The 27020-nt window shown below is 28.5% G+C and overlaps 4 protein-coding genes and 1 long non-coding RNA gene across 10 annotated transcripts; 3 read left to right on the top strand and 2 right to left on the bottom strand.

Annotated features, from left to right (window-relative positions):
- Positions 1-198: 198 nt before the first annotated feature.
- LOC126844430 (elongin-C-like) lies at positions 199-3116 on the top strand. The gene is made up of 3 exons (XM_050582621.1): positions 199-487; positions 2319-2515; positions 2584-3116. Exons 1-3 carry the CDS (start codon positions 353-355, stop codon positions 2723-2725), a joined length of 474 nt encoding a protein of 157 aa, XP_050438578.1. The 5' UTR covers positions 199-352; the 3' UTR covers positions 2726-3116.
- Positions 3117-10810: 7694 nt separating this feature from the next.
- On the top strand, positions 10811-14177 carry LOC126844390 (uncharacterized). 2 transcript variants are annotated; one of them, XM_050582552.1, is made up of 3 exons: positions 10811-11511; positions 12334-12441; positions 13107-13233. In XM_050582552.1, the coding sequence occupies exons 1-3, from the start codon at positions 11368-11370 to the stop codon at positions 13137-13139; spliced, it is 285 nt and encodes a 94-aa protein (XP_050438509.1). In that variant the 5' UTR covers positions 10811-11367; the 3' UTR covers positions 13140-13233. The 2 variants fall into 2 exon arrangements, with proteins under 2 accessions (XP_050438509.1, XP_050438508.1); XM_050582551.1 differs by lacking the exon at positions 13107-13233 and adding an exon at positions 13895-14177 and having other exon boundaries at positions 10816-11511.
- A 1776-nt stretch (positions 14178-15953) lies between these two features.
- Positions 15954-16922, bottom strand: LOC126844391 (uncharacterized). The gene is made up of 3 exons (XR_007686572.1): positions 16639-16922; positions 16433-16546; positions 15954-16051 (listed from the first exon to the last, which is right to left on the bottom strand). It is a non-coding gene; the product is annotated as an uncharacterized LOC126844391 (long non-coding RNA).
- LOC126844389 (uncharacterized) lies at positions 16528-21000 on the top strand. Of its 5 annotated transcripts, none has more exons than XM_050582548.1 (6): positions 16528-16933; positions 19086-19228; positions 19528-19755; positions 20127-20267; positions 20350-20462; positions 20551-20994. In XM_050582548.1, the coding sequence occupies exons 2-6, from the start codon at positions 19190-19192 to the stop codon at positions 20567-20569; spliced, it is 540 nt and encodes a 179-aa protein (XP_050438505.1). In that variant the 5' UTR covers positions 16528-16933; positions 19086-19189; the 3' UTR covers positions 20570-20994. The 5 variants fall into 5 exon arrangements, with proteins under 5 accessions (XP_050438505.1, XP_050438506.1, XP_050438507.1 ...); XM_050582549.1 differs by lacking the exon at positions 16528-16933 and adding an exon at positions 17816-17901; XM_050582550.1 differs by lacking the exon at positions 16528-16933 and adding an exon at positions 17910-18078 and having other exon boundaries at positions 20127-20280; positions 20551-21000.
- Positions 21001-21737: 737 nt separating this feature from the next.
- On the bottom strand, positions 21738-25450 carry LOC126844487 (COP9 signalosome complex subunit 1-like). The gene is made up of 11 exons (XM_050582729.1): positions 25334-25450; positions 25130-25266; positions 24955-25026; positions 24713-24894; positions 24377-24650; positions 24001-24078; positions 23710-23942; positions 23491-23596; positions 23109-23197; positions 22918-23047; positions 21738-22818 (listed from the first exon to the last, which is right to left on the bottom strand). The coding sequence occupies exons 2-11, from the start codon at positions 25136-25138 to the stop codon at positions 22630-22632; spliced, it is 1362 nt and encodes a 453-aa protein (XP_050438686.1). The 5' UTR covers positions 25139-25266; positions 25334-25450; the 3' UTR covers positions 21738-22629.
- Positions 25451-27020: the final 1570 nt, after the last annotated feature.

Raw genomic sequence — 27020 nt, 5'->3', positions numbered from 1 at the left:
GTTCATATTTAAAATGTAGATATTTTAAAAATAATTACATTGGTAAAAGAATTAATGTTTTACAATGTTAAATTCATTTTTTTATTTTATTCATTGTATTGTCAACACCATAGCGCTCTCTATAATTACTTACAACCAAAGTATGGACCACGAACACTCTAGTCTGCATGCGCTGTAGTCAGTAGTATTGATCGGCACTGCCAGTGAGTAATGGCTGTAGTCTGAACTCTGACGCACCATTGCACAGTTAGGGTCTTTGAGATTTCTCCAATATAGTTGTTATAAGTTGAAATTCTAGTAAAAAGTTTTGTCAATTTTAAGTGTAAAGCTTGTAGTTGAGACTGCTATTGACATGAGTGCCAACGAGAACAAGAATGAAACCAGCGAGAGAAAAACTGAAGCCAACGAGAAAAATAATGAAGCCAACGAGAAAAATAATGAAGCCAACGAGAACAAAGCTAAAGCCAACAAGAGAAAGAAAAGAGGTGTAAGTATAATTATATCAAAATTAATTTTACTATAGTGTCTATAACAATTTGACCGTTGCATGCTAAAAACGTTAAAATCGCTATTTGGTTTTTAATTACTAGGAAAAAACAAATCTACTCTGGCCAAAGTTATATTTTCAGCTTCAATGTGGTGTTGAGTGTCGTCTTTACAATGTGTTTTATTATTTGTTTGTTTGTGTTTTTTGGACCTATAATACTTACAAAAACCACTGAACCAATTTCTTTTTGTAGCAATAGTCTATAGATCCAATGTCGTACCAGGAAGTTACTTTAATGGACCAAAAAGTCCATCTCAGCCAGTCAATAATGAAAAAATAGCGAAACAAATTTTTTTTCTCAAAAATTACAAGTATTATAATATACTAAAAGTCCCCATCGACCAGACTGGAGCTTTTTTTTATAAGCGCCAGAATGTTCAAAATGTTGAACTTTTATCAATAACTTGCAAAAAAAAATAACAATGCAAATATTGAGTTAAAAGTTTTAAACAAAAAATGTTAATGACACAATTTTCTGTGAAAACAATAACGAGTATTAATATATTATTTCATAAAATAATACCTAACCTATATATTGACATTATAACTATGTTTTTCTATTTTTTTTGTTCAATATCGATGGAAAATAGATTATTATACACACACAAGAATATTGGGATTTAAATATTTTTGTTGTCCCCCTTTTAAAAACCATGCAGATGTTTTATCATAGCCAATTATCGTGTGATAAATAATTCTTTATTTTTAATAGTTTCATTTTTTGTATGAAACTTTATTCAATGTTTGCCATATTTTTAACTTAAATTTTTCAGAGCTAATAAATAAAAGCTCCAGCCCGATCAATGATGGCTCTTAGTATATTAAAAAACATACGTCAATAATATTTTTTTTGCTAACTTCCAAAATTGTAATCTTAGAGACTGGCCAATTCTTCCCACTTCAGAAACCATTTTTTTTTAAAAATTCAGTTTTATGGTAGTTAAATAAATAAAATTTGCAATTAGTTCAATATTAAAACCCAATTATTTTACAGAAAAAAAGAAAAATCAAAAATCTGTTTTCTACATAACCTAGTAAATTTGTCAAAGAGCTCGTTTATCTTAAAAAAATTGAAATCGAACCATCCTAATTAGTCGAAATTTTGTCTGGCTTTTTGGTCAAAAACGTCGAAAAACAGCCCTCAAGCAAAGTTAAAGTTTGACTACATATTTTTAAGAAAATCGTATATGGTATAGCTATACCCACTCTAAAGCTTCATTATAATATTCAGCCTTTAAGATATAAACTACATTTAAAAAAGTGAAATAAAGAAAAAATATCTACTCCAGCTAGTAAAAAAGGGTTAACGATATTTGTGTTTGATTTGTTACCATTATCGATAGTACTTTATCTAAAAAATATTCCATGCAAATTTGAAACTAAATTTAGAGGATTTTTCCTTATCGCCATATTATCCAACACCATGCCCTACCATCACCTTCTTCCATTCAATTACAATATATTGTGCTATCCTCTCCCCTCAACATATATTACACTAATATTTCTAAAATATAAACAGTAACATTGAATTACAATATGCTCTCTCTATCCTACCGACCCAACTGAACTTAACATTTTATTAAAATACTAATTTTTTCTTTTCCAAAAATCTAGATTTTACACTGATATTGGTCGTATTTAATTAATTCTCTATGTCACCCCTTTCTCAGCCCTGTTCCTAGGAGTGATTTACCACGTTTTGGTAATTTTAAGTCGGTGTGTTTTATTTGACAAGTGTGTATTGTGAACGTTAATATTTTTGATTTTACAGGGTGATGGCAAAAAACCGGTATATGGAGGATGTGAAGGTCCAGATGCAATGTATATCAAATTGATTTCAAGCGATGACCATGAATTCATTATAAAACGAGAACACGCTATGACTTCTGAAACAATCAAAGCCATGTTGAGCGGTCCTGGACAATTTTCTGAAAACCAAACCAATATGATCCACTTCAAAGATATACCGTGAGTGATGTTAAAATTTGATATAAAAACGAGCCGACAAATGCATTTTAATAATTATTATGTTTTAGGTCACATGTTTTGAAAGTCATATGTCTGTACTTTGCATACAAATTGCGTTACACAGACAGCTCTTGTGAAGTACCAGAATTCCCGATTCCTACACAGAGTTCATTGGAAATACTGATGGCTGCCAACTTTTTAGATTGTTAATACCCAAATGTATCCAATCTGAATAGTCCCAATGTAGTTTAATAATGTAGTTTTTTTTAATCTTACATTAACTTTACAAGTTCTTGACTATTCTATACAATATATTCATTTTTATATTTCCGTCAAGTTGGGTAACTTATGAACTGGTACGCTTATTTTAAAATGCCAACAGGTGCACCACCTTCCAGGATGGGAATTAGAAATTAAAATGGTGCACTCGAATAAATTTACTATAATGACTATGCAGATCATGTTTTATTAGAAAAAAATATTTTGATTCGTTAAATTTGACTTAAACTATTTTTTCTCATAATATTTATTAAACGTTGGTGATCTAAATTACCCAATTTGACCATAACTTTTATTCACAGTATAATTCATATAAAATATATAATCGTATTTATAATTACAATTTTCTTTAACACAATAATATACTCTATTGATTACATTTACATTGGTGTTGTGACATTGTTTTTTTATGAACCTTTAAATAATATTATTGCGAATTAACTATACTGACTGCTATGGTGTATATCATATGTGTATATTGTACTTTACATTTTTCAACAGTATAAAATGTTTTTGGTAGGTTAATTCTGACAAATTGATCTACGAATTTTAATCCCTTTTTCTTATTAAGATGCCTCTTATGAACTGTCTTAACGCATAGGTATTATTTTTACAAATTCTGAACCTTTTTATTTTTTTGTACACTAAACTTTTTATAGAAAACATTTTTTTTTTTTCAAATCACTTCCATATTATAATCCTATTATTTTGAACGTTTTTATTATTTCACATCGGTGAACTTACTCAAGTTAAGTTAAGAATCTTTGATTTTATTTCCACGGTTGTTAAACGTTTTTTTTTTAAACGAATAAAGCAAGGTTTTAACATACTATCAATGAACAGTAGTTTGGTATTGAACTGGTGATAACATATGAAAAAGATAACAATAAAATATTCCCCAACGCAAAGTGTAAGATAGTTTAGCCACTTTACAAGTACAGTTTAAATTGAAATTAACTTTTTTATATATTTAGAATTCGAAATAAGATAAGATAGTTAACTTACACATCATATTAGTCTGTGAATAAGTAACAATGTTTTTTTTGGTTTAATGAGTAAAGAAATAAGAACATTTTTAATGCACTTGAAAATTACAATTACACACTTTTAATACAGACGTCAGACACACTAATTTTGTATTTGTAACATCGAGTAGCAATATTATAAACTGTTACTAATAACTATTTAAATAATAAATGTTCTCTATAACATACTAATAATGCAATTTCATAGGGTCAAATTAGATTTTTATTAAAAATATTATGGTTTTATGTTAAGTGTATAAATAAATTATAAAAAAAAAAATGAATACCTCTCAGCTCAACATTGAAGCTCAATTATTTGTTTAAAACAGAATTTCTTGCAAACATAATATAATAAAGATATCACATTGTACACATGTATTTGGTGGGACTGATTCCGAATTTGGTATCAGTTTTCAATTCAAAACTGGTTATCGAGACATAATTTTTTTTCAGTAAATTATCTTTAATTTAAAAAGCTATTTAAATATACACGTTGTCGTTTAAGTTTTAAAAGTTGATAGAGCGCTAGCAAATACTGAAAAGATAAAAAATTGAATATTGTCTAATATTGTACTATAACATAAATCAAAAAATGGCAATCATTAAGAGTAAACTAATGTAGGGCATTAAATGAACCATCCGATATATGAATATTTCTTAAAGTTTTTTCAAACGGAATTACTAAACGAAAATTTTGAATAAAAAGTTAAACACTTAAGAAGTTGTATGGTTGTAGTAAGGCTATATTATAATCCAAAAATTGTATAATTAACTTTACAATACAAACAAGTTATAGAAAATAGCTGATGAATGCCTACTGTAGTTATTTGTTTTTATCGAAATCATTTTTATCCTTGAATCGTTTTTGATATTAGTCTTAGGGTTTTTACCGAATTGTTTAAATTTATTAATTTATCCATATTTCTGCAATTGGTACATTTTTACATCTGGTCATGAATAATTTTTATATTAATTTAAAACCTTTTGAAAATATTGTACGGTTTTATCATTGTTACTACTTTTCTAAATAATTGTATATACGGTATTTTACTTTCTTACCCGGAAAAATATTGAAAACACGTTTTAAGTTGTGTTATTTATTGAAATAAGAAGAAAACATATTTTGATGTGATGCTTGTTCAAATAGTTACCTGTTGGCATACAACATTGTACTAAATAAGAAATATATCTAAAACAAAAACAACATCTTTAAAATCGACCTAGTAAAATTATTTAAAGTCTTCAAAGTTAAAACGATTTTGATTATTATTTTATTATGGGACCATTTCTTTTTACTTAAGCAATTATAATAATTTACTTTTACAACTTTTACAACTTGTACACTTTTCTTCAGCTGTTCTTCAGCTTTTTGGCTTCAACTTAATGTAGTAAAAAAAACATGTAGAACATAATCATTCATCACACATCAGTTGCCTATCTGAAATCTAACCCATTTCCGGTTAATGACCTTTGAAATCGAAGGCTTATTAGCTAAATGAAAAAAACACGAATATCATTGATATAAAGTTATTATTTAAAAACTGAAATTTACCAAATAACTTGGTCTAATAATACATTTAACCAGAGGCCTAAATTTTGGCTTCCAATTAATAATGTGTAGTATGGAGTAGAATATAATAAAATAAATTAAGCATTAAAATTGTATCATATTTTGTCAATAATGCTAATTCAGCAATAATATGTACAAATGACCCACATTATTTTTATGTAGCATAAGCAAAACAACAGCGATTATTATTACTATTTAACTCAAATGAAAAATAATACCAAGAGGGTTCTCTAAATCGAGACTCGTTTGGAAATAGTTGTGTTTAATTTCACATTGATTGTACGGTCTAAGATAATTATGTTTTATGAAAGTTTTATGTGATTTTATAGTTGTTTTCAAAGTATAATTTTTTTTTTGTGTTTATTCAAAATCGTGGGGTTTATTTTTGTTAAATTATGAAAAATACATATTTGTTAGCAATCAATTTATTTGATTGATAAATTAAAAAAACTATTGACACAGTACTAACTGAATTAAAAATAATCACTGCTAAATAACAATATAATTGTGATTCTGTGCTATCGTTATAATCAATGATTAAAATTTCCTATAAAAAACTTTTTAGAAATGGTCAGTATCCGATCCCCTTAAACGGTGACCATGGTAGTGCATGGTAGTGTGGCATGTACTTATACCGAATTTAACCGAAGATTCAATTTGCATGTCGCATAATACCTAATACTAATAAACTCAGACGTTTTCAATAAACTCGTGTGTAATTTTTCAAAATATATCGGGAAAAGTGTTTAAAAATGAGTGACCAGTCGACAATTATTCAAAATTCTACAGATAACGTTATTATGGATACAAGTAATTTCAGTAATGATCTTGACGGCCCATTTTTCAAAGTTGATATACAAAATTCTACGCTTGATGGGACAACGGTATTTGCCAAATTTTTAAATTTCAAAACCGACAATATTATAAATAAGAAAATTTGCGTTCATCTTCAAATTTCTTAATGCACTTGAAGGTACATTTTCTCAAACTTAAAAACGATTAGACAAAAATAATTAAAAACTTAAATAACTAAAACTATGATTTTTTTTAAAAACATCGAATTTTTCGTGTTTTTAATTTTATTGATTTTGAACCTGGAAAAATTGTTGCCACTATAACTGATAATGCAACAAATTTTATCAAGGCGTTTTAGCAATTTAGAATTAAAAACACGGAAAATATTGATAAAGATGAAAGTCTTGCGAATGATTTCGACTCGAGTGAAAGTAATATAATTAAGTATACATAAATTGAATAGGTCGTTTCAAAAACGACACAAGTTATAAAATTGAAATTTTACACTAACCACAGAAGAATTCAGTTCTCCAGAAATTCAACTTATTTTGAACTTACACCTATTTACTAATTTATTTTTAGGATTTCGATATTCATAATCCATAGTTTTAAATAATCTAACTTTGGCCATAATTCATTAAATTGAGATAAAACTATTGGACTTGCGTTGTTTTTGCAGGGAATAGAAATTTATCATATACAAATTAGGTCAAGAAATAAAAAAAAACAAATGAACAAAAACTGGTATTATTATTTAAAATAAAATGTAATAAAATAAATGTAGTTTTTACACAGAATAAATAGTAATTTTTTAAAAATCGGTGACTTATGTCGTTTTTGAAATGACCGATGTATATTACTCTAATGAAGGGGAGGGGGGAATTCATGCTATGAATGGCATTGGTTTTATTATAATTATATCGATAGTAAAACATTGTAAATAATAAATTCTGCTTTGTAACGAAAAACAAATCTGAGATCGGACTGTGAACATTTTTAAATATTATATAAAATTATATTATATAGGTTTATTTAAATATTTTATAAGAACAAGAGTGTAGTCAAAATTTGAAAGAAAAAAAAAGCTTATATTTTGTTACCAAAGAATTAGTTGTTAATACATAATGATTATTCAATAATTCTTAAAAACTAATAGTTTTTTGTCGTTAAAACATTTGTATTTTTATTATATTTTCTTAAAAAACCGAAATATCTGCTTTTTTACCAAAAATTATATTAAGTAGGTACGGATTTTCTCTTGTGTTGAACACAAAAAGTCGTCGTGATAAACGTTTTGTTTTAAGCTATTACTTGTTGCACTGAATGAAAAAAATGTACCTAGTCCAAAATCAAAAACACAATGATGTCTTGTACGTGCCAATTGCTGATGACATTAAAAACTATCTACCCCACCATTTAATATGCTGCAGTCACACTCTGAAACTTGTAACAGCAGACACAAACAAAATTATGGATAACGAACCGGCATTAGGTAAAAAACAGGCATCAATATTTGTGAAGTATAGGAGAAAATCAACAAAGAATTTTATGAAGCTCAGGTGACAAAAGATTTCACTTATAATGAGGAATATAATATGTGCATGGCACCAGTTGCACAATTTGCATTTGATTTTTATCAAAAAGATCACGATTTCATATTAAGTGTAAAGACAATATTTAATATCTCCTCAACTTTGTCAGCTTCGAATCCGGGTGGTTACTAGGGAGAAGGGTAGGGTTTTTTTTTGGGGGGGGGTCCCGGTTTTGACATTGAAGGATATGACTTTTTATAATTTTGAGAGGTACCAAAGTAAAAACTATTTAAAATATGATTTTTAAAAAAGGATAAATAATAATGATATATTAAAATATGAAAAGAACATATTAAGCTAGCACAACATTTTTTTTATTTAAAAAAGAATATTTACAATCTATGCTACGAGGCATAGTAAGCAAATAGTTACATTAATATATTATTTACAGAAAAAATAAAACGATGATATAATATGACGAGAGAGGCCATCCATGATCCAGTGATAGAACGCACAACAGTATAACGTACAGAAAATGTAAAAATATATGTAATCTGTTATCTGAACACATACTCAAAATATGCATTAGAATATAGATATAAATAAATTGCTTATAATATAATTACAAAGTAGTTTAAGTTTACAGAAAACATTAAAAAATGATTAATTTTGATTATTTTAGCTTTGATGCGAGGCTGAGAAGGTATTATATCTACAACCATGTGTTGTTGGTTTTTGTGTCTGTTACTTTTACAAGACTATTATATGAGAACTATATAATTCAACAAAAAATTTGAGTTAAAAAATGAGAATCTGTGGATACTGGCCCCTTTGGTAATTTTGTCACTATGCTTGGTTTCGACTATACTAATAGTTTAGCCAGTACTATTGATTTGTACTCTACCGGTTTAAACTGTATTAATTTGGACTGTACTGGCTTTTTTAACACTGTTGTTTTGAAAACTAAAACACGGCTCACGATAATGATTTACTTATAGTGAGTAATACTCACACGGACCACAGTAAACGCATAATATCGAAGTCGAGCACGGTTTTTCCAGAACAAAATTATTTATAAGATTTCACCGTCTTACATGAGTTACACCTTTTCCGGAGAACCGGCCAAGTGTATACGCGTTAAACATATTATATTATTATGCCGCTACACTGTACAAACTAGTCACCGAGGCGATGCTGTCAGGTCGTAAATAAAAATTGATTGGCCTCTGTGTTTTCTTACGGACAAACCGGCGTGGCACATATTATATGATTTAGTAAACAGCTGTATAGAAAAAAAAATAAACAAACACATTTTTCGCGTTCTCGTTAATTGTTTGAGACTTACTGCGATTCGCACACGACAATTTGGCTTTTCGTTCTCGTCGGTTTGTTTCGTTTGCGCTCGCAGTTTTTTTTTTTTGTTTTTTTTTTGTTTTAAATAACATTTAAGATGGGCAGCCGCTATTCCGACTGGACCGGTTCGACACTGTACAATTCGGAACGTGGCCAAGGCGACGGAAGCGCTTACGGTAAACGTCACCGGAACTTGTCGTTTTCCCGCCACCAGAACTGGCAGATTAACATGACCAACAAGGTAATTAAGGACAAAATCGGTACAGCCAAGTCCAGATGCTTTGTGGAGTCTTCGTCCACCTCGAGACAAATCGGAAAGTCTAGCGCGGCCATAAATCAAGCGAAGAACAACAGGGAAATCGCGAAAGAAAACGAGCGGTTGGCGATGAGATTAAAAAATGTCAAATCCACGATAAACAAAATATAAAAATGTTCATTCTCGACGAAAATCCAACGTGGTGTTTTGTATAACGATAATAATATTGTGTAGTAAGTAATTTTTAAACTACATGTATGTTCACCCTCGTGATCATTATGTTTATCTATCAAAAAGCGCTCCCGACCCTTTAAATAGGTAGTCTAGTAAAAAAAAGTTATATAATTATTTTCATTTAGATAACACAAAATTATTATAATAGTGATTAGGTAAACGGTTATTACAAAGGTTTTTTTTTTGTAGGTATTTTTAATAATTTTTTAACAAAATATTATAATTATAACGAATTATTCTTTTGACAAAATAAGTATTATTACTTATTACAACAAATACGATTTTAACAATTTATATAGATATATAATTACAAAAAAAACATAAATTTGACAAAATAAATGTTACCTCTTAGATTAAGAAGTTCTTTTTAGTTTTTTCATGCAAAAATTCGAATATTCGAATTATTCGATTACTATTCGAATATTCGAATTATTTTCATACGAATAGTATTATTCGATTATTCGAATAATAGAAAAATTCGATTCGAGGTCTCAGCTCTAGTATATGGTGTATAGCATATTTTATCATTAATTAACATATACTATACCTACTGATAATGATATTAATATTTGTTTTAAAAGCAACGGCCCTAAACCGGTAGCTCGGTAGTATGTATAATATATATTTAGTTCTATGATTTCAACCATGGCCTAAAGCATCCGTTTCCCACAGTTATATAATAGATTAATAATCCAATGAGTAACATATTTCCTGTAATTCATTTTTGATTCGACGTGCGACTCCTTATTGGTAGTTTGACATTAAAAACAAAATTATTCGCGTAAAATAAACTGCTTTGGCCTGTCCAATATTTTATGTTACTTTAATTATTTTGCAATTGCCATATAGAAATGGGGATTATCTAATGGGACTGTGCTTTAAGATCGGGTAGAGTAAGTTCTAATGGAATACGGTTATCTAATAATTGGTCGGCTAATACATTGTATGCTACATATTAGGCCACCGTTTTTCTTCAAAAATTTTTTTTTATATTGATAACCCTATTTGGCTGGTACTATTAATGGCGACTATTATAATAAATATTTATTCATGGGTTCTATTCTACTGGAACAACAATAGTATGTATACAATATGTTTGTGATGGCGACCCATGTGATGTTGTGACAAAACCGATTGGTCTCTCTCACAGCTATTTATTTATAAAGGTTCGCTAGATAACCGTGTGTCCCTATTTAAAGGCGGCTTCCCACGGCGAGCGGCTCGAGGGTCGGCAGCTGCTGTGGGGAATGGGGATAGTCTGGCAGCTGGTTTGGCCCCGTTGTACGGCTCGGCGTCGGCGCCGGTTACCCGGTACGTCGGCTTGGGTTACCGAGTAACCCAAGCCGAGCACCGAACCACGCGTCGCGGCAGCCGGCAAGCCACTCCAACACGTGCGGTATCCTAGTGGTATCTAAGTTAGGGTTACCACTTACCGGGTTAGTGGATTTTTTATAGTTAACACTTTGTATCATAATAGGTATTATTATTATGTATACACTATACAGCTGGCAGCAGCTGTAAGGGACACAATCGACCATTGTGTGTTATAGCTCTGTTTTTGGAGTTTGCTCTTTAAAAGACTTCTCACTTCGGTGATCGTTAAATTGTCAGTTTTGTTCGGCCGTGGTTGTTCAAACAGTCTAAAATTTACTACTTCGTTTATAACCGTTGCAATATTGGAATTTTTATAACGACATTGCTGTGTATTGTACACTACTCATTCCGACCAAATCCGGTATTCGATTCGTAAAACACTCGGTAGTATTGTGTTAAATATTATAATCAGTGATTTTGAGTTTGAATTTATCATGGCCAACTTCGAAGATAACATCAAAGCAATCTTGGAGGACATTGAAAAAGATGTATTATCAATGCGGAATAATTTAAATTCGGCGACAAAAATGGTCGAAGATCAGACCAAAAGTTTGAACATGGCTGTTAAACTCTTAGCTGTAAGTACATTCTGATGATTAAGTCGACATTAACAAGCCGTACTTTTAACTATTACAACTGCTATCTAATTATTGTTCCATATTAACACTTATGGAATCATCTCGGTGTCTTGTCTGCCTGTTGTCACGGTCCAAAAAAAAACTGCTCTAAAATTATTGCTCAGAAAAATCTGAATAAAATCGTGAATAACTGAGAATTAGATTTTCATTAAACAAAAGTTATTAGAAATGCGCTAGATTTTTTTTTTTTTTTTGTGGCCATGTCTACAGCGCAAACAGTCGAATTATACTCTGTCTCAAATAAGAAAGGTAGAAACGCATGGTAAAATTAAGTCCGTCTCACCCATCCCACTTTACAAATCACTTTTTAAGTGCAACACGGCAGACGGCTGACAGCAACCATCGGACGAAAACTTCGTCAGTATTCACTACTAACCAGGCTTGCAGAGGGGGTGTGACGATCCAGCAGTGCTAGAGGTCTTAGTTAAAATGTGCAAATCGCTGTCTTTCTTATTTGGGACAGAGTATAAATATTTATGCGTTACTTACAATTAATTATTAGTTTTTAGTCACTTTTGAATTGCTATTTTTTATTGTTACCCAAGTTTAAATGTTAGATGTACCTTTTATTTATTTATTGTGCACTTGTGCTATATACTAATATAAACTAAAACGCGTTACTCTCGAATGCGCTTGCACAGCCAAAAAAAAGCGTTTTGGTTTCTGTGCGTCCGGTTTATTCTCTTGTAGGCCAGAGTATAATTGCGCAAGTATGACTTGCACTTAACTGATTTTTTTTTTTAATAATACTTTTTGTTTTAGGGGTCTATGAATATTTCGGAAAAGGAGCTAGCCGAAATGATGGCAGATGTAGAAAATTCATCATTAGGCGTAAATAATGAAGTGCAAAATGAGAATGCTTCTTCGGCAGTAAGTATTATGTTCATCACGTTTCACTAAAATCTACATATTTAAAACCATTCATTTATTTTTACACTCAAAAAGTGACTTGAATTATCGTGTACTTGTAATATGCTCAGTCCTAGGGAAAGTTATAGGCAACATTACGTCTTGTTTCTAACTTTTTAGGAGGCTACATTGTGAGTATTTCAGACAGTTAATAATTGGAGTAAAAATTAAAGTTACGCAATGACTATAGGCAATTTTGCAAAATCTTAATTTCTAGGTGTAATTATTAGTTTAGTAGTTAGGACTTTTGTCCTTAAATTTGGGGTATAACGTCCTGTGAGTTTAATATGTTTGTACTTTGTTTTTACTTATTGAAGACATTTTTAATAAAATTTTACATTTTTAAAGTAAAAGAAAATTCAATGTACGTGCGAATCTAAGCAAATTTGATTTATAATCATTTGAGCATTTTAGGAAAAAAGTCCAATCTAATTAGTATTTTAATAGTGCTAAAATCGTAACAGGACATTTTTCTACTATATTTTTATTTTTTATATATTCTTATTTAGAACTACTAATAAAATGTAATTAGAAAATAGTTTTTAAAAATTGGTTTGTTGGTGAGACACAAAAATATATTAAAGATAACAAGATTAATGAGTATAATTTAGTATCGGTTTTTGCAGAAGCGTTCTCCAGGCTTAAACCTAGCCTACTAGAACACTAGAACTAATTATAAAATGTTCAGTGCATTCAACATTTAACATGTTATATTATGACAATCGAGATCAATAATACCAAAAGCAAAATTCATATTATGGTAAAAAAAAAATTGTGATTTGAGTTGATTTCATTAATATCAATTTATATTATATTGTCAGCCTAGTTAGCAAAGACCGTAACTACAAATTACCAAATTTTTAACTAGAAGGAAAAAAACTTTTAATTTATTTCAATAAACAATTTATTACTGTTCATAGAAAAAAACAATAAAGTATTATCATCATACTTAGCCAAAGCACAATTTTTCTTTTCTTTTAAATGGTTTAATATACTAAAAAAAATGTATTCGAGTTATACGTGCTTTGTTTACTTTGCTGACGATATGCTTGGTGCACTGACAATAATTTGTTTAAATTATGTATATTATTTTACAGGTTTTCATACAGTAATTTTATTTTATTAATTAAATGTATTTATTATTCACTATAAATTAGAATTATGAATGCTATAAATGTCATTTGCTAATTTGTTTTTTGCTACACTGACATGCTTTGCTGAAGTCACTGTACAATAATCACTATATTAGTACAGCAATTGCACTGTATCAACACAAAACAATAATGTTATTTTATTATTAAGTGCCCATTATATCTCTTAAAATTATCAAAACAAGTTTAAACCCCCCCCCCCTCACAAAAAAATATCACATTATTTACTTTTGTACTGATTTTGTTGTTTTTTTTAATTTTAGGGCCCTTTGAAGGAAGCCGAAGAAAATACAGAAGTTGACACTTTGCACAAAGTCGACTAAAAATTCTAAAATGGAATAAAATTGAATTTTTATAAGCTTATACATTCCAAAAGTCATTATCTAAATGCGTGTTTTCTCCTATGTAAGCTGTATCGGTTAAAAATAGTAATAATTGCCAATAGACTTCATACAAAGTAGAATCATAATTTGTATAAAGTAACTTGATATCTGACTAGTGGCATCTACCGTTTATTAGAATAGCTGCTTTTTTATTGTGAATATATCTAGTCAAGTTTTTCTCCAATAAATCAATTTTAATTACATCAATGTATTTTTTTTTCTACGTTCATTTAGTTCCTATACCTAAAGTTGAAAACTTTAGGTATAGGAACTTAGGTAACTTGAAAAAATCAAACAGTATGTGTATTTGCGTGATTAAACGTCAGTGTGTGGGTCAATAATAAGACTGAGTTTTCAAAACACATCAGATTTTTTTAAAGGTCTTGTGAGTAACCGAATTAAGTTATCATAGAAAGATAACTTATATTATATTGCTTTGAAAAATTTATTTATTTAAAAGTTAGGTAGGTTTTATTTTTACAAAATTAAATATAATAAAAATAATGTAATTTCATACTATTTTTTATTAGTCTTCTTTCGCCATTAATCCACATAAAAAGTGTAATAAGCAATAATATGATTCATCGATGAATAATAATACTGTTAATATTTAAATATTACATAATATCTATCTACCTCAAAGGTTAATTATAAATTTATTTTTAGTAGTCAGTGTATTTACTTATTATATTTACAAACATTATTTGCTTTTCTTATATTGTTAGATCAAAAATCCTTTATCCAGTGTTATTACTATTTTATGGCTACACGTATAACTGACAACCTTAAATTGTATCTCCTTCTATCACTTGTTGGTTATCTGCTGTAAAAAGGATGTTTAGATGGAAGCGTTTAGTAGTGATAAAATTGACAATGAATACTATAAAAGGTAGCTAATTAGTGCAACGTCAATGCTGCAGTAAATAAAACGATAAATATATTGATTTTTCCCACCTTACTTATAACATAATAATGTATAGAAATGATCATCTAGGGGATTTTACATCATAATATTTTGTATTGGATAAGGTAAGGGGACGAAGAAATTTAGACGTGAACGTATTCATGCTGCAATGAACAATCTAATTCATATTATTATTTAAGAATTTATAGTTATATAAAAAACTAATCAAAATATATTAACTAGCAGTAAAATAAAATTTGAATTTACAACTAACAATAATTTTATAATGGATATTACATTATTTCAAACTCACGTATTCACCTGATGGAGGAGATACTGTTTTGAAGGAAGTTTTAAAAATATGAATTAAATGACAAGATCATTTTTAAAGGAATACTTGTATTTCAACTGTAAGTATACACAATTCCAGCAAAATGTTAATTTTTAAAAGAACACTGTTAGTTATTTTTAACAAGGTAATCGTGCTACAAAAAAAAAATGTTTACAACATTGCATCAAGGATAAGTATTATTATTTTATATTTTTATTAAAATTTAAAATATTATAGAATTAGATTTGCAACTTACAAGCTCGTAAAATAAACCCCTTAGATACACATAATATTGATTTTAATTATAACAAAAATAAAAAAATGTGCACGTATTAAATAAACAAAAAAATATATAATACATTCAAATTACTGGTAAAAAATGTTCAGGCAATTTTTCAGGAAAAACTTTTTTTAAAATTGAAATATTAATGTACTGTGATTTATACGGCAATCTACACCGAAAATAGCTTTTAAAATAATAAGTATCAATTACTGTGAGTTTATTTAACAACATTAAATTAGTTCAAATGAAAAACAAAAATTAAGTTATTTTAAACTAAAATGTATTGTGTAGGTAAAATAAAATATTAATTAGTTTATAAAACCAAAATGGTCATTTGACAATACTTCTTTTAAATAAATTTACTTACAACTTATCAACTCATAATATAGCTAAATTAAAAATATAATAAAGGTATTTTTGATGTTTCTTGTAAGTGCTTGTATCATATTTGGATATGTGGAATTGCTGGATTGCATAGTACTTGATCCAGAAATGCAAACTCTGGATGTTTCAAATTAACTGTTAACAAAAGTAATTAATATTATTGTACTGTTTTTCACAAAAATATGGTGAAATAAAAGTTGGTTTTATATAAACTATATTTTAGGTTATCGTACAGTTTCATACTATTTTATAATACATACATATATATATATATATATAATAATATAATAAGAATATAATGTTAAAATTTACTCGAACAATTATTTTAATTTTTAACCGTGTATTTGGATATAGCATTTTTTAATAAATATTACTAAAGCAGAGAAGAATATTAGAATATTGAGATAATTTATTCTATATTGTCTGTGCTGTATCCAAATAAGAAATATATATTTTTTTTCCAATAAAACTACTATATAACTTTTTTTACAATTAAGATATGTAAAAATAACTTACCTAATTATTATAAGTAATTGGCATTTGACCATGGGTTTTTTTATTTGAAAATTGTGAAAACCATGTACCAACATGGCAACACTTGGGAAACAGGAGAAATGGGAAAAACCGAGGCTGAAACAAATAATTATTATAAGAATATGTACATAAAAATAAAACATATAATAAAATTCACCCAAATTTGGGGGGTCGCTGTGCATCATTACCATATTATAGTGTAGGTTCACTACAACGGTCTGGTGAATTCATAATAAACGACCATGGATGCTATTTTGAGCATGAAACATAGCAAATAATAGGAAACGATGAGTTCCAACACTTGCTTCCACATTTTCACTGTCGAAGAAACGAGCAAAGCAGTAAGAACTCAGCACGAAGCAACAGCTACTTGTCGGCGTAGAACAGTAATTGGAAACATATCAATCGATCCAGCAACAGCACATCCGGCCATCCAGGGTTTTGGGGTTTTACCATTTTGCGCAACCGCAGTGCAGAGTGCTTGTAAGTAGAAGTATAATATAATAGATGCTGCGGAGTGTGGTACCTGCGTCAGGTTTTTTTCTTTTATTTTTTTCTTTCAAAGGTAAAAAAAAAACAGGTATGTCAACAGCTCGTGATAACCGCGAAATGGCGGCCGGTTTTTTCGGGCGGCCGTTTATTTCTTACCGAGAATACCTGCCACCGGCCATCTTACGATATTGTCGAGATTCATAAGATACTAGCTGCTGACTTACCTATGTATTGGATGGGATACATTTGGCCCATACAGTAAAATAACCAGTGTTATATTATTATACCTATACGATTGATTGATTAGATGCCAACCTAATAATTTTACTTATCGCAGACAGAAAACAATTAGAACTTGCTGGGGTATTAATTGTTTAAATATTAGGTCGGGTAGGTAAATAAAATTATAATATGATTACTATAAAAACTAATTTCAAGTATGAGAAACTAAAAAAAAAAACAACCTTTTAAAGTAAAATAGCAAATATATTCAATAAAAACAAATTAAGTCTTAATTAATAAAGAACACTGAAGTGCCTAGAATTTATTCTAGTTATCTGGAACATAAAGCTTCAACAAGAAATGGTTAACACTTATAGTTTATTAACACGTTATTGGGAAAGCCATTTTACTTTATAATTTGTAAATTATAAGATATTTACAAAAAAAAAAATTTGCTGTTATGAAACGTTCAAAGTTTGCTGTGTGAATAAATGTAAAAATATTAAAATACGAAAACTTAACCTTGATAGATTCGCTATTTATTTGTTGTGTGTAAACTGCACAGACATGACTTAATATACTACAAGTTGTAGGATAATAATATTGTTTCTGTGGTTAATTGCAATTACTATATTCTAAAAATAAATAATTAAAGGTATCAGGGTAGCAGTCGTGCACAATGGTACAATTATTGATAACAATTAACATGATATGTTACAGCGTTTGTGGGACGTGCGGTGAGAAAACTAAATGTTAAAATTAAATTAAATAGTTATTAATTTTTATTAAATAATAATTAGGTACCGTGAAATTGTAATAGTCATGTGACCTGCACTATAACAGCTTTTGGTGTAATTAAATTACATTGTTCTGTCTTGGTACGTCGACTACAAGCAAAATCTATTACTATTGCTGTAAGATTATAGAATATTCGTATACAAGTTACAATACTGTCTCTCGGCTCTCAAAAACTTTTCTATACCAGACACGTCACTTACAACTGCTATTTTCAGTATCATAAAATTATTTTTTCGAGATAACATATTATACAACTGTACCTAGGTGTCCTACAAAAATCTCACAAATGAAATAAATTTTGTTCCAGTGAATATTTTTAAGATTTTTTTTTTTAAATTAATTTATACTCATTAGCGCTATAAACACCACGGTTTGTATTACTCTTGTATTTCTCTGTTTTAATTTTTTTAATTAAATATGGCCATTTTATTGCGAATAATTTTTCTGAGAACTTCGACTGGTCGATAACCAGTTTTGGATAATTATTTCTTATGTTATTTAAGATTGAAGGGTAAAGAAAGGTGGAGTGCGGTAGAGTAAGCATGTAGAGTTATTTTTATCTGCGCACATTACTTAACGGCACTTCACTTCTCATCCTACACTTAAAACTTTAAAAGCAATTATTCAAAACTAGTTGTCGACCAGCCAACATTTTCAGCAAATTATTTTTAATAAAAATGGCTATCTAATATTTGATAAAATTACAGTTACCAAAAAAATGAAACTGTTATTAAAAAACTCATAACAGTTAAGGGTTTTACAAACCGTGGTTTTTATAGTGCAAATGAGTATAAATTAATTTTTAAAAAAAAATATTGACTAGAATTAAAGTTATTTAATTTGTCAGGTGTTTGTGGGACACTGTATAAACTGTTATTGTTAAACCTATGATATTTTCTGAGGCATACTTGTTCCAATCTTTATTTCAATTAAAAAAGTCAATTTACGCTAATTGTGAGTTGTGTCTATCAGTCTGGTAAACTCTATGATATAGTTTAATATACTTAATTATTATAGATTTTGTTTAAAATTTGATAAATCATACTGGCTGAGGAGTCTTTGAAAACACTTGACAATCATCATATTATTAATAAATGAAAACTATCATCCGTATTTGTTTTAGGTGGTCCTCAGCTTTGACTTAATTATTTAAGTGTATGCCTAAGCTCCATAAACAAAGACTATCACAATTAGTCGATAAAAAAAAAGTTTTAATAAGCCTGGGAAATGTACGATACTTCTGAAGAAAATACTCACAATGCTGATGTAAGTTTTATATTTAAATATATATTTTTTTTTAATTCACCACGAAAACTGTTCACACAACAGTTAAACTAAGTAATAATAGAAATTGAGGTGCAGATTTCTTGACCAAAATAAACGTAGATGCCAATGGTTGACAATCGAACCGTCAACGCCAGTGAGCAATGCACACTGACATCTTACTCACTCGGCCACTTTTCCTCCCTACTAAATATTTGAATAGCATAGTCCACTTATTATAGAAAAAATTGTGCCCCTGTTTAATAGGATTCGAATATTGTAAAATGATGATGTATTTTTAGTTGAAATTGCCTTCAAAGGAACGACGATCAATTAGAATTTTATTAGCTAAAAAGGAGCCAACAAAGGAGAAAAACAATGCTACACCAAAGAAACTGGTTTCAGTAAAGCGAGGTAGAACAGTCCAAAAACCTAAAATAAAAAAAGCGAAACCAAAAAGTGCTAAAATTGATGAAATAAAACAAGAACATAATTTAAAATCAAAAAGAAAATGTACCGAACATCTAATGGTAAACTGTTATTTATTTTTTTTTTACTTAAAATTATACCTATTTAAATTGATTCCTATGGCATAACAATTAATTGCACCTAAAAACTATGAAAGAAGGAATAACATTATGTATATAAATATAATCAGAATCATAAAACACAGCTTTTCATTTTACTTACACAGCAAGGGAATTAATTTTTTAACGCAATATTAATAAAGGTTTATAAGAAATTAAGGTTGTAAAATCTAAATAAAATAAATATAATATTAAATACCATTTGACGTTCAGTTAACTAATTGATTTAATTTATTTAATGACAATTGATTGTTTAAACGCCATTTATGTGTTTCTTAATCAACTAAGTAATTTGAATAATTTTAAAATTCTAGTCTGGAGATTTTGTTGTGCTTAAAACTGATATGACTCATGATGGTTACCCACTTTTATGGAAAGTCAGTGGCCGAGTAATGTTGCAAAAGTACTTACCTTTCGAACAAGATGGTAAAACACTGTACAAAAACACCTGTCTTGTATGGACTTACAGTACCTTTCAATTGTTCTTAATTTTTAAATGTTAAATCTTAAATGAGTTACATTTATTTTTATGTTTAGTATTCTTACTGGAATTCCAACATAAAGGAGCTATACTATTCTGCTCCGGTATCATGCTTAAAGCAAACGAGTAATGAACACATAGTTGAATTTCACAAAGATAAAATAGAAAGGTATGTTATCTTATCGTTATATTATAAGTTTTAATATTATTTTACCTTCTACCGAGTGATATTAATCAACGTAATATGACTGTTTAAGGAACCTGAAGTTGATGTAAAAAAAAATGCAGAATATTAAAGGAGAAAAAAAGAAAACTCAAGATGATGTGTAATGTTACATTTTTTTATGGAGTTTAAAAAGTCAATTATCACACACATATTTTTTTTTTTAACATTACGATAATTATCTCTACGAGCACATTCACATTCTATATGGATACATACATATCCAAACAAGTTAAACTTGTGCGGGGCTTGGAGGTATATAACTCTTATTATGCAGCTCTACCATAATTGTACTCGATCCCTCTGACGCCTTTTACCACACGTTATTGATTATGGGTACCGTAAATGTAGAAATTAATTTTTTTAACATACACTAAATACTAATAATTCAAAAATGATTTATTCTTTTTATTATTCTACTTTTACTCTAAAACTACCTTTTTGAATAACATTTTTTATTTGAGAATTTCTTGCTAAATTATTTCCTAGAGAAAATTATCACCTTGTAAAAAATACATAGGGTAAATATTATAATATTTAAATTCGTATCACTTGAATTTTATGTATTAAGATTAAAATATCAAAGTTTTTAAAATAGCTAGTGTTACTTTTTATGATAAAATTGTTATATCATTTTAACCATTAATCGAAATAAGTGTAGTTAAAATAGTAAATTGTTTTTTTTTTTTTTTACATGAGCACTTGTTCTTTTTATACAAACCAAGTCGCAGTCGTTATATTATTTAATTAAATATTTTATACACAATTCATCAGTATTTTCTATTATAATAATTAATAATAAAACTTAATCTTAAATAATTTGTCTCTTAAGGAATTTTTTCACGTCATCATCTTAGCCACTAACTAGCTAGCGCAGTGTGAACAAACATATAAATTGACAAACGTTCTATATGCATTTCATGTTTTAGTATTAGCAAAATACATATTAAATATTAATATAATGAATTTAGAATATCCACATTTTATAAAAATGGCGATAACTTTATAATTAAGATTTACAAATAAGCTGTCGAAACAACCAAAGTTTCTTTTTTTACCAAAACTTTAGAGTCTGAGTTACTCTTTTTCTTTTAAATAAAAGAAGAAATTACACATACATGATACAATATCAAAACATTTAATAGCGTAAAGTTGTAAAACTGTGTTATTCACAATAATATATTATAATAATTATCGTATTTACTTGACGAGCTGCGACAACTGTAAATACTTGGCAACAGTTTATAACATTATAATTATTATCTAACCTTAACATTCAAACTTTAAGTTGTATTAGTTAATTAACGAGAATTGGTACATACAATAATTTAATTGACATCGATATAAATAGACTAGGTACAATTTACTAAAAAATTTTTTTACAAAACGATGTTGTTCAACAAACCATTAATTATTTAAAAACTAAAATTAAGAAATATTGTACAAGATAAATTACATTTAATACTACTTCGTCATGCATTAGGAAGAAATACTGAATGAAAATGAGTATTTTTTTTATACAAACAACAAAATTAGATTAATTGCAATATAATATGTTCACACATTATTTACACAAAGAAAACAAATTTAGTTAAGATTGAATATGACAATTTGTTGCTTTTATCAGGGATGTCATATTATTATATTTCAGGTTCACAAGAACACTATCAGTATACGTCGCAAGTATTGATTTCCCGAAACTGTCACAAATCAAAAACGGCTATAAAAATTACCTATTTTGTCTGAATTATTTTAAATTATAACTTATCGTTGGTAGAACCACAAAAATTCAAATTACAACAAAAACAGTCATTCTAGCCAAATCATTTTTTTTTTTAAATATAATTCTAGATTTTATAAGTCCCGACATTAATATATATATATATATATATACATTTTTTATAGTTACTTTTAATTTTTGTTCACGTAAAACGCTATTTCAAGGTTGTCAATATTAAAAATTAAAATTAAAAATACTCGACTAGTTATAATAATACAATAATATTATAATTCATCAAATATTTATTAAACTACTTTTTTTTAACTTAATTTAATGCCCAGGAGATTGCCAACGACCAGAATGTGAATTAAAAAACTATTTATTATGTACAAATCAACCATTCGTGTTTAACTTATTAAAAGACATTCTTAGCTTCTCAATTTCTTTTGTATTTTTTTTGGAATGGATCACTTGCCTACTGATAATATTTGTATGATAATATCTATTGATCTCTTTTGCTTTTACCATGGCTTTGTTGTATATTTCTGGGCTGCTTCTATTTGGATATGTGATACTAAGGGCCTATAATTCATAAATATATATTATATTATACATTTCATATATATATATATATATAAATTTGTTAAAATAAGAGTTATAAACTACTCAATATTCACTTACTTTATTCACCAAGTCAAAGCTACCATTTATATGCCCATTCTGTACAAGTTGCACAAGTTTACTTTCTAAATCGGGTAAAGGTATATTAAGACACACTGCCATTTTTCTTATATCAACATAATCCAAGGGCCTGTATACAGAAAAAACCAAAATAGATAACACAAATCAAGTTTTTAACACACAATAATTACCTTAGATATTCCAACATTGTATTGTGGCCGATGGTGGAGTAGATTGTTTTTATATGAGATCCAATGTACATATCGAGAAGCAATAATGGCTAAACAAGAAAAAATTATATACTGTGATTATAAGTTATTTATACTAAGCCAAAACAACGTAAAATACCCTGTATGTTAAGATATCAACGTAAATGACACAACGATATAAGGTATTGAACATGGTATTGGAAGGGTCGGGTTTAGTTGTCGAGCTCGAGCATATTTGAAGGAGAGGACGGCAGTTATAAGAAATAAAAATAAAATGGATAACAGTTTGTGTTAACAGAGTTCGTTGCTTGATAAAATATACCACCAGATAAGACCCAGTCAAAATCTTTTAAAATAATTATACCTTAATATCATCGAGCGTTTTCAAATATGCATTATATTTAATATTGTGCAACTGGAAAATTGCATCAAATATCTTGGGTTCCAATCTGAAAAATGGCTTGAAAGATCTAGCACGAAAAAAAATGTAAACTATGGTTAGATAGGAATACATATAAAAGTAACAACTAAAACCTAGTTAAGTATAATTAGGAAAAAACAATATAAAATGTTTAATACTCACTTGTTGTCAATTATTTTGTCTTTTAATTCTAAGCGGTTAAATGAAGCTAAAGCACACAATCCACAGTATATAGCAACATTATTTTTGGTCAATACTTCAAAATCATCATCGTAATGAAAAAAATTAACTTCTAAGAAATTGTCAGCTGCTGATTTGTAGCAATGATTTTTTAAATCGATTAAGCCTCTAATGCACGCCAACGTTGAACAGTATGAAATGTCCAGATGAGAATCCTAAATAACAAATAGTAATAAATTTCCAATATATATTTTTAAAAAATGCAATAACTACTTTTTCTCGATCTTCAAAGACAGATTCGTTTTTTAAGGTTCTGGCGACGGCTGACCAATCTTGCAAATATATCTTCACCTAAAAAATATTAAAAATATATTAACATGCTTTATTAGTAACTAAATGGAAAATGTTGCTGATTTCTATTTATATATTTTAAACATGTTGTGGTTTAGAATTTAGATGATGAAATGTTTAAAAACTGCTAAGACATAAATCAGTTTGGTATTAGCTATTTGAAACCATTACATCTAACATCTTTGTTATCGCCTTATAAAATTAAGAAAAATAAAAACCTTAAATTTATTTGAAGTCTAAAAATTGTATTTTTGAAAATTTTATTTTAATTTTTATCAAAATATGTATTTGTATGTACCTTAATAATCTTAATATGCCAGGATACAAACTGACTAAATTGATCTACAAAGTCTTTAGCTTTTACATAACAAGTGGTAGCTTTAGTGAAATCTCCACACTCAACAAAATGGTCACCGATGTGCATACAATTTTTGTATATGTTATGCCTGGTTGAGCACGTAAAAGATTTTCTTAGCTTTTTATCAAGGTGTTCATATCTACAAGCCGCTTTTTTTGACATTATCTCCAGCCTATGTTTAAATTCACGTTCATGAACATCTGACTGCCTAATTCTATAAAATAAAACATTAAAAAATAATTATAACAATAGATGAAGTGTTATAATATAACATACTTAAAATTGCATTGAAGTTTATAATGAACCAATTTAAATAATTCGGTATTCAGAGTCTTGAGGACATACGAAAGAGCTAAACGGAGTGCATCACTACATATTTTCGGAAAATGCTGAGCAATGAACATTAATCTGTTTATCCGTGTTAGGCCACTGTACTTATCAACATACTCTTCCAGATTCTGTAATACATACACATAAAGTTTTATACAAAATAACAATACAAGCAAAACTCAACTTACAAATGAGTCAATGTCAACCTCGTAGTAAGTATCTTCTTCGTCATCTTCATTTCCTTCATAAAAGATGGGAAGCTAAAACATAAACAAAAATGTATTTTCTATCTGTAGAACTCGTGTGTTTACAAGCTTAATTGAAAATAATTAAACAATAGGTAAGTACAAAAAGGTATCTCACCATTGCCATGATTATTTTTTTCCTGGGATTTTATTATTTAAAAGATACTGCACCACTGACTCGAATCAGTAAACACTAATTTCGGATGTAAATTTTACAATATTTCCGCTGCATAAATATCCCACTTCGCAAGATCCCTGTGGAATACTTAAACTTCAGTACAACATGTCAATCGATATTGTTATAATAGATAGATAAACTTACGTATGATATTAGTATAATTTGGTAACTTTTATAGGACAACACAAAATCTAAGCAACAACGTCGATGGTATTCCTTTATATTCGCGTCAACGTAATAATCGCTACGCCTACTCGGCTGCGCAATTGCAAATAAAAGCAAACTGGATAGTGTATATTGTAATCAATACATTAAATGCGAACGGACACTTCCAATGTAGATTGTGCAGTGCGACCACTAAACGTTATTATTATTAGTTGTGTTTAGATATGACATTATACAAAAAAACCATTTTAAAAAATGGCCGTCACTTTTTGGCTTACATCGAAAGTGACTCTTATGCTTTCATCTAGAGAGCCTATATAAGAATTTTCTCTAAAATAAACTATTTCATTTAATTTGTGGTAAAAGTATGAAAATGTTCATAACGATTGAACGTTAGTAAAATATACGATAATTCGATAATATTGTTTGGTTGGCGACACTGATGAACCGTTACTCCCAGGTCCATGACAAAGGGCCAATCAGAGCCACGCGGGAGAAGGCTTTATAGTAGTTTTATTATCACAGAACAAACATGAGATAACGTACTATATTTTTGGAATAAAAATTATTGCTTGGCTACACCCGACACATATAGATTTACATAAATTATATTACCATACACTAGAGTAGTGAACACCAAACTTTCAACGCATTATTTATAAGTGTCGCCAGCTTTTTAATATAAATACTCCACTGTGCGTCACCTAAAACGGAGTCGCTTCTTATGAATATTTGTTTATTTATTCATTTTTTTATTTATTTATTCAGGTGTTGCTTTGAAATATAAAACTAACCACAATACCGTAAAATGTACCTACTATTGTCTAAAAAAGATGTTATTGTTATGATATTTTGTCCGAATATAAAAAGTATATATATAAAAGCATTGTAATAATAATATTATGCTTAAAATCGTGTGTTTGAGATTAAGTTTCAATTATTTGGCCGTAAAAATATGTTTAATTTATTTAATGACACTTGTACATTTTCTGTGAATTTTATCCTTAATTTATAAAATAAAACTCTTACTAACCAGTAATCTATAAACCTCTGGACACCAGGATAAAATAATACAATTTGTAGGTGTCCATATAGACTGCAACAAGCATCCCACAAGAGCAAGGAATAAAGTATTGCGAGCCTGTCTAAAGTCAATCATAGAGCTCAAAATTAAATACAGTTTTTAGAGGCAGGTTACTTGTAAAGAATTATATTTTTTTATTCACGTGTCCATTACCATTATCGCTTACAAAATACTAGAAATTATACATTGTAATTCTATAACTTTTATTTTCACTAAAACATGTCAGTGGTGAATTAAATAGTTTTTAACTTAAAAATACTACGAGTAATATATACGCGGTGTTAAATTGAAATAAGCCAATATGAACATTGTTTAATTGCATTTTTTGATAATTTAATAATATACACATTAATTATTGAAAAAAAAAAAAGAAATCAAGTCAACCTGAACATTTTGGTTTGTAGTAAACTAATCAATAGCAATTGTATTAGAAAGAGTAGTGATTCCGTTCACATATACAAACCCTAAACCAGAATAGTAGATTGTGGCCATCATGCCGACAAACTGTTTAATTTGATTGTGAATGAACTTGACGAACTCTTCTTCGGTGCGTTTCTCACATTTCTCTTGTAAAGTATTGTA

Source organism: Adelges cooleyi, unplaced genomic scaffold (assembly GCF_023614345.1).
Source record: "Adelges cooleyi isolate 19-005CV unplaced genomic scaffold, UGA_ACOO_1.1 ACOO_flye_CR_arks_rails_tigmint_CR_PRNA_651, whole genome shotgun sequence".
NCBI classification, from domain to species: domain Eukaryota; kingdom Metazoa; phylum Arthropoda; class Insecta; order Hemiptera; family Adelgidae; genus Adelges; species Adelges cooleyi.
The sequence above is the reverse complement of the archived record's forward strand: the minus strand, read 5'-3'. Positions and strand labels throughout refer to the sequence as shown.

Excerpts from the sequence above, each read along its gene's own strand:
- LOC126844430 (XM_050582621.1), top strand. The coding sequence starts at position 353 with ATGAGTGCCAACGAGAACAAGAATGAAACCAGCGAGAGAAAAACTGAA. Across the intron at positions 488-2,318 it reads ACAAGAGAAAGAAAAGAGGT|GGTGATGGCAAAAAACCGGT; the intron begins GTAAGTATAATT and ends TTGATTTTACAG. Across the intron at positions 2,516-2,583 it reads ATCCACTTCAAAGATATACC|GTCACATGTTTTGAAAGTCA; the intron begins GTGAGTGATGTT and ends ATTATGTTTTAG.
- LOC126844390 (XM_050582551.1), top strand. The coding sequence starts at position 11,368 with ATGGCCAACTTCGAAGATAACATCAAAGCAATCTTGGAGGACATTGAA. Across the intron at positions 11,512-12,333 it reads TGGCTGTTAAACTCTTAGCT|GGGTCTATGAATATTTCGGA; the intron begins GTAAGTACATTC and ends TTTTTGTTTTAG. Across the intron at positions 12,442-13,894 it reads ATGAGAATGCTTCTTCGGCA|GGCCCTTTGAAGGAAGCCGA; the intron begins GTAAGTATTATG and ends TTTTAATTTTAG.
- LOC126844389 (XM_050582548.1), top strand. The coding sequence starts at position 19,190 with ATGTACGATACTTCTGAAGAAAATACTCACAATGCTGAT. Across the intron at positions 19,229-19,527 it reads AAAATACTCACAATGCTGAT|TTGAAATTGCCTTCAAAGGA; the intron begins GTAAGTTTTATA and ends ATGTATTTTTAG. Across the intron at positions 20,268-20,349 it reads TGTACAAAAACACCTGTCTT|TATTCTTACTGGAATTCCAA; the intron begins GTATGGACTTAC and ends TTTTATGTTTAG.
- LOC126844487 (XM_050582729.1), bottom strand. Across the intron at positions 24,079-24,376 it reads GGCATATTAAGATTATTAAG|GTGAAGATATATTTGCAAGA; the intron begins GTACATACAAAT and ends AATATTTTTTAG. Across the intron at positions 23,198-23,490 it reads AAACGCTCGATGATATTAAG|CCATTATTGCTTCTCGATAT; the intron begins GTATAATTATTT and ends TTTCTTGTTTAG.